The 5,841-nt window shown below is 46.0% G+C and overlaps 1 protein-coding gene across 1 annotated transcript; it reads left to right on the top strand.

The window, feature by feature from the left end:
• The first annotated feature begins 690 nt into the window (after window positions 1-690).
• LOC119730888 (protein ABHD15-like) lies at window positions 691-5,072 on the top strand. The gene has a single exon (XM_038203953.1). It carries the CDS (start codon window positions 2,685-2,687, stop codon window positions 4,023-4,025), a length of 1,341 nt encoding a protein of 446 aa, XP_038059881.1. The 5' UTR covers window positions 691-2,684; the 3' UTR covers window positions 4,026-5,072.
• The last annotated feature ends 769 nt before the right edge of the window (window positions 5,073-5,841 follow it).

Here is a 5,841-nt window from a genome sequence, read left to right as displayed (position 1 = left end):
CAATTCTTGGCATAATTATATTAAGAAACTAATGACTGTATTGGCTCTTTTAAGAGGAATGACAATTCCTAGCTCCAGCTTTCCTGCTTATTTTTATTTTATTTTTTTCATATTTTTTTTTCTTTCTAGCCCTTTGCCAAGAGTGGCTTTTATAGCCTTGCTTGGGGGGATTTTCCTTTTTAAGAAATGGCATTGAAACTGTTATCTTCACTGGCACGTGACAATGGGCATCTCTTTCATTTATTTAAAACACAGCATAATCCTACAGGCCTGTAAAATATTAGCGGTTCAATAATCGCGTTCATGAGCTGCAGATGTGAATTTCCCATTATGTTTCTGATGGACGCGTTAGTACACGCCTGTTTTCATCCTGCCAATTAGTTGCTTCCCTGAGACAATAGCACGATTGGCAGCTCTGTTTGTCATTCCCAAACACACTCTCATTATCCGTGTCCTTTGAAGCATTCCCCAATGTGATGTTGCAACGTTCGCCTGTTTAAAGCGCCAATTATTACCAAGTCACGATTTCACTGCCGTGCGACGCGGGCCTTAGCCAATCAGCTCCACGGTCGAGCAGCTCCGCCCATCGACACTCTCTACCTGTGCTTCATACCGAGCACCGTTCTGATGTCACACGCCGCGGTGAGGAGACAGCAAGGCGGTGTACGATGTTACTAAAAAATGCATCAGTTTGTGAAGAGCTACTGAGCATGTACGTACGGAATCACATACCTAATCCACACGCGCGCGACTGATGGACACATTTGATATTCGGTTTCGGTTTTTTTGACCGATTTTTCAGGTGCTGTCTCTACGTACGCATTCTTTGTACCTTAATCCACATGTATCAAGTCTTGAGTACCACCTGCACCTTACTGTGTGTGTTTGAATTCTGTAAGCATACGTAACGTCTCGTCTAATTCTGCTAAGGCGAGGATTGGTGCCCGTGACGTGCACAAAGTTACATGATGAGGATGTTATACGCAGCTCTGGTAACCGGCCGGTCGCATGTTGGACGCACCGTGTAGGCGAGGTGGTCTGTTGCTGATGTCACACCGCACCAATAGTGGAGACGCAGATACGCAAGTCCCACCCCAAACAAGCTGGGATGGTAATAATCAGCGAGTGACATCATTGCGTCCACAGTCTGTGATATGCTCCACGACGAACGAAAGGCATTGCTCGTGTGTCAACGGCTGAAGAACAACAGCGCCGCGCCGACACTGGAGCCAAAAAGCACTCGCAAGGGTGAAGAGGCGACGGAACACTAGCACGGGGGAGTACATTTATGAACGCACGTATGCCACTTGGGTCTATAAAGTGACGTTCGTGTTGACTTTCTAAATTGCTTGAACTCTTGTTTTCGGATTGACGGTTCCGGACATACGACACCCTATTTGGTAATGTGTCGCTCGACTTCAGCCGGTGTTATTTCGGACCAGATAGATTGCTTCGCGATATATCTGCGCATTTAATGTGACAACTGGAGATTCCACTGGAGGTTCAAACGCTTTTCCATGCATGTGAGAATTAACCAGAAAGAATTGCACACATCACGATCATTCGCTTCACCGTATAGACTTTAGATTACTCGCCAGATAGAACGACGCGAATTCTTCGATTATGTGCATCAATGCCCATCTTTATCTGAAAAAAAACCCGACTCGTCCTCACTTCGCTTCATCCATCATCCAACTTTCGGAAAGATCTGTCAATCCTTGAACTCACGTCATTCACGATGATTAGCGAAGATTAGCGAGAGTTGCCGGCCGGCGGAGAATCTTCAACATCTTCAGCAGCAAATGCACACTGTTATCAAAGTGTACAGTGGATTTTGTTGGTCTTGTCTCCTCGTGATCATGATTGTTTTCTCCAGAGACTCAAGTCCCAGAAGCTGACGGCATTGCCATTTGTCGCGCAAACTCCCCTGACTTCAAGCTCCTTCCTGTTGTGATGCCGAACCGATAAGATTGCTGATCTCGGCCGTTTAAGTCTTTCCGGAAACCAAAGAAAAAAAGCCAGTGGAATTGAAGAATTTCTTCAGTGCCTGACGGCTGGTCGTATCAGGCAGGAGGACTGCTTGACAACAATTTGCAGAGCAGAGCACTCAGCGGTTACCGTGATGTGGGCAACCTAATGACAAACGCTTTCATCTGGATAAACCCACGGTGTTAATTGAAATGAGGGGAAGGTATATAAAAATGACCTCCACGCTCATTTAAGGCATTCCTCTTCGAGCTTGGCTTAATGGCAGCTGAACCTGACCCGACGTTTACATGAATTTTTACGCATCGCGGTGAGTTTTCGAGCACAGTATTAAATACTATACCAGCAACAATTAACTATAATGTCAATACGTTTTAGCTACTTGACAATACTGACATGAAACAACCTAAGTAATTATGCGCAGGACATATTGATATCGAGTGTTCTGAAATGTGGATAACATATGCGCCATGTTTTCCCCCAGAAATCGTGCAATTTGAGAGAAACTTTCAAATCACGTGTCTACTGACGATCGACATCCATTAGCAGAACCGACCAGCTCCCAACTGCTGACCGTTGTCAATCCGTGCTTTCATCGCCCTGACACGTATTTCGATCGCAACATTCACAGGAGTCGTCGATAGTTTATATTCTGTGTACATTGCTAATTGCGGGGATACCGTATACAGTTGGCAACTATGAATGATGCCGGTGGTCCGAGTGCTTACTGCAGCGACGACCAGCGTGGATTTTGCCTAACATCTCTCGGGGCGGCCAGCGAGCGAGCTGGTGTCGGCGGCGGTGGGAGTGTTCTCGGAAGCCAAAGGCATAGCTTCAGCGGTCTACGAGAGACCGCCCTGACTCACTCTATGAGTGCCGTGCTACTTGGAACACTGGCTCTCTTCGTAGCCTTAGCCTCAGTGTTTGGCCGGTGGATCAAACGGTTGGTGTCCTTCTCGCCCAAGACGCTCGCTCCGCCTAAACTCTATCACCGGAATACACCCCTGTCCCAGTATCTCCGCGCACATTGTTCGTCCCTCAAACAAACCTACTTCCCGACATTTTGGGCAAGCAGTGCACACGTGCAGACCCTCCTCGTGGCCCTGTTACCCCAGAAATGGGTCAACTTTAGCCGGGAGTACCTACAGATGGACGATAGCGGCGTAGTGGCGCTAGATATTGCCCGACCCGCGGGCTGGACGCTGTACAAGAACAGCCCCATCATGATCATCGTACCGGATTTGAATACAGATTGTCGCAGTGTGTCGGACCTGTCCTGGCTGGCCCTGCAGAAAGGCTACCGGGTCATGGTCTTTAACCGGCGGGGTCATGGAGGTATCCCTCTGACCACGCCCAAGCTACAGAGCTACGGGGACGCGTCAGACTTGCGAGAAGCGGTAACGTACATTCACCAGAGCTACCCAGACGCCAAGTTGAGCGCCGTGGGCGTCGGGGCTGGTGGAGGGCTCCTGATCGCATTTCTTGGCGAGTACGGCTCGTCGACTGATCTTGCGTCTGCCGTCTGCATATCACCCAGTTATGACTGCCAGGAGCTGTACAAATCCCGTAAGATGTCCCAGCCGTACCACTGGCTGGCGTTACTGCGGGCCAAGCTATTACTCAAGCGGCATGCTGGTAACCTTGCCGAGGTCATCGATCCGGTAGCGGCCTTTGGCGCTTCGTCTCTGGCCCGTCTGGAGGAGACAGTCTTCGCTAAGATCCATAAACTGCCCAGCATGGAGAACTACTGGGAGGTCAACAATCCGCTGCGAGAGGCAGACGAGATCTCATCGCCACTGCTTTGCCTTAGCAGCACGGACGACCCAGTTCACCCAAGTGACCTCGTGCCCTATGACCTTTTCACCACGTTACCTGACGTTATGCTTGCCACCACCGCTCGAGGTGGCTATTGTGGGTTCTACGAGGGCCTACAACCTCAGTCTTGGGCACATCGAGTAGCTGTGGACTACATAGACACCGTACTGAAATACACCGTTGCTATCTGTACAGGGACGAATAACCAAACGACTCGACCGTAATCCAGGCCTTGTGCTAACTTCGATTCCCAACTTTTTTCCCCATCTTCTATTATGTAAACAACCAGACATGGTGTCATTATACATTTAGTTCCTTCTGATCACATGTATATTACGGTTTGTCAGTCTAGTTCGGTTGAAAACCAATTAATTTGTTCTGTTTTCTGCGGGTCGAGCTCATGTGAAATTGTAAAAGTCTGTTCATTGGCTGAAGGCCAGCGATCCGCTGAGCCTTATTGTTCATCAATGCGACAGAATAGGACGGTTCAGAAAATATTCACAACAGTGTACTGAGGCCGTGTATAAATATGCCAATTAATATTGCAACTTGACGAAAAGTCCGGTGATTATTGTCCAGTGATCAGCTTACACAGTGTTACGATTTTTTAAATAAGGTTTTCAAGTAATTTTCAGGCACCCGCAATGATGCCACATTACTTTCACTACAATTTTTTTTTAGTTTGATAGACACTGGTATTCAACTAACTGATCCATTACGTGTTTGTCGACTCATTCCGGTACCGCGTTTTTTTAGTGGCCAAAATGTCTTATAAATCTGGAAGCTTCGTAACTCGAGATCTTTTGATCGCAATTAGAATCCAGACAAAAATGACTTCGCGGCGAGCATCGCGCCTACATGCAATACCACTGGCAAATTGCAAAAAAATAATGAATTAAATGCCTGGGATACTGCATCACTTAGTGGCACCGCGGAGACATTGGCTGTCGTGATTGCGCTCAGCCCTCTTCCTTGGTTTTATTAGTCCGAAGGATGCAAGCGCAGTGTATTCAGCATTGATATCAGTCAAAGCGGTAATCTAATATATTTTGAGTTTTCTTTAATACCTGCAGATGAAGATGACTCATTCATCTCTTCTCTTTTGTCGTTCAGCGGGGTCGCTTTTCGTTATACAATGTTCACAATTCATTTGCTTCCGAAGGCTTTTGAATCCTCTGATTAAGATGATAAGATCCAGCCTACCATAAATTATGTTCGATGATTGTGGTGGCATCCGAAGGATTTGAACGCTTGAATTACAGTGTAATGCTCATCAGGATTTCCCCCCCCCCCGTTTATTGTCTATACATGTTAACGTCCAAATGGTTATACTGCGGACGCGCTTTGTTACCATCGCGAAAGATTAAACAAGATTACGTGACGTTAGTTTTGAAACCCGAAATTATTTATCAATTGCTTGCCCAGTTCACTGTTAACTTAGAGAAAGGTCGTCATTTATGTGCAAAGACTTAATACCTCTTGCTCCTTTCTTCACTGTGATGTATACGTCACGCATAAAAAGTGTATTCATTAATTTAGAAGTACATTTCGGAAATCGTAGATAAAACAAAACTTAATTACTATTTTCGAAATTTTCTAAATTCTTTGGACGAGATTTCGAAGCGCAAGTGACCACACGAATTAAGTTCAGAAAGAATTCCAAATTGGCATCTTGGGTTTTTTTCATGGTTCTGTGGGCTGTACGAATGGAGTGTAGGCCTACGTTATAATTGACGACGGTGGATGTTTTTTGATTAATTGTTGAAGTAAGTCTTTCAGGGAAGACACATGCCGATTGACGTCATTGTCTAGACCAACCATATCGTATTCATGAACCCCTGAATTCCTTATGATATGAAAGATAAGTGGCGGTAAAAAGTGAAATATTTACCGAAATAATTTTCACCTGTATACGGAAAATACTCTAACGTATTTTGAACAATTGTTTTTATTATCTAGACTCCGATTTTCAATTTTGTGTAACGGCATGGTATGGAGTGCCGCGGCATGGTATGGAGTGCCAAATACGAACACGTCTCA

This window comes from Patiria miniata, unplaced genomic scaffold (genome assembly GCF_015706575.1).
Source record: "Patiria miniata isolate m_02_andy unplaced genomic scaffold, ASM1570657v1 HiC_scaffold_22, whole genome shotgun sequence".
NCBI classification, from domain to species: Eukaryota; Metazoa; Echinodermata; class Asteroidea; order Valvatida; family Asterinidae; genus Patiria; species Patiria miniata.
The sequence above is the reverse complement of the archived record's forward strand: the minus strand, read 5'-3'. Positions and strand labels throughout refer to the sequence as shown.

What these genes read in the sequence shown, in the direction of transcription:
- LOC119730888 (XM_038203953.1), top strand. Translation starts at nt 2,685, where the DNA reads ATGAATGATGCCGGTGGTCCGAGTGCTTACTGCAGCGACGACCAGCGT.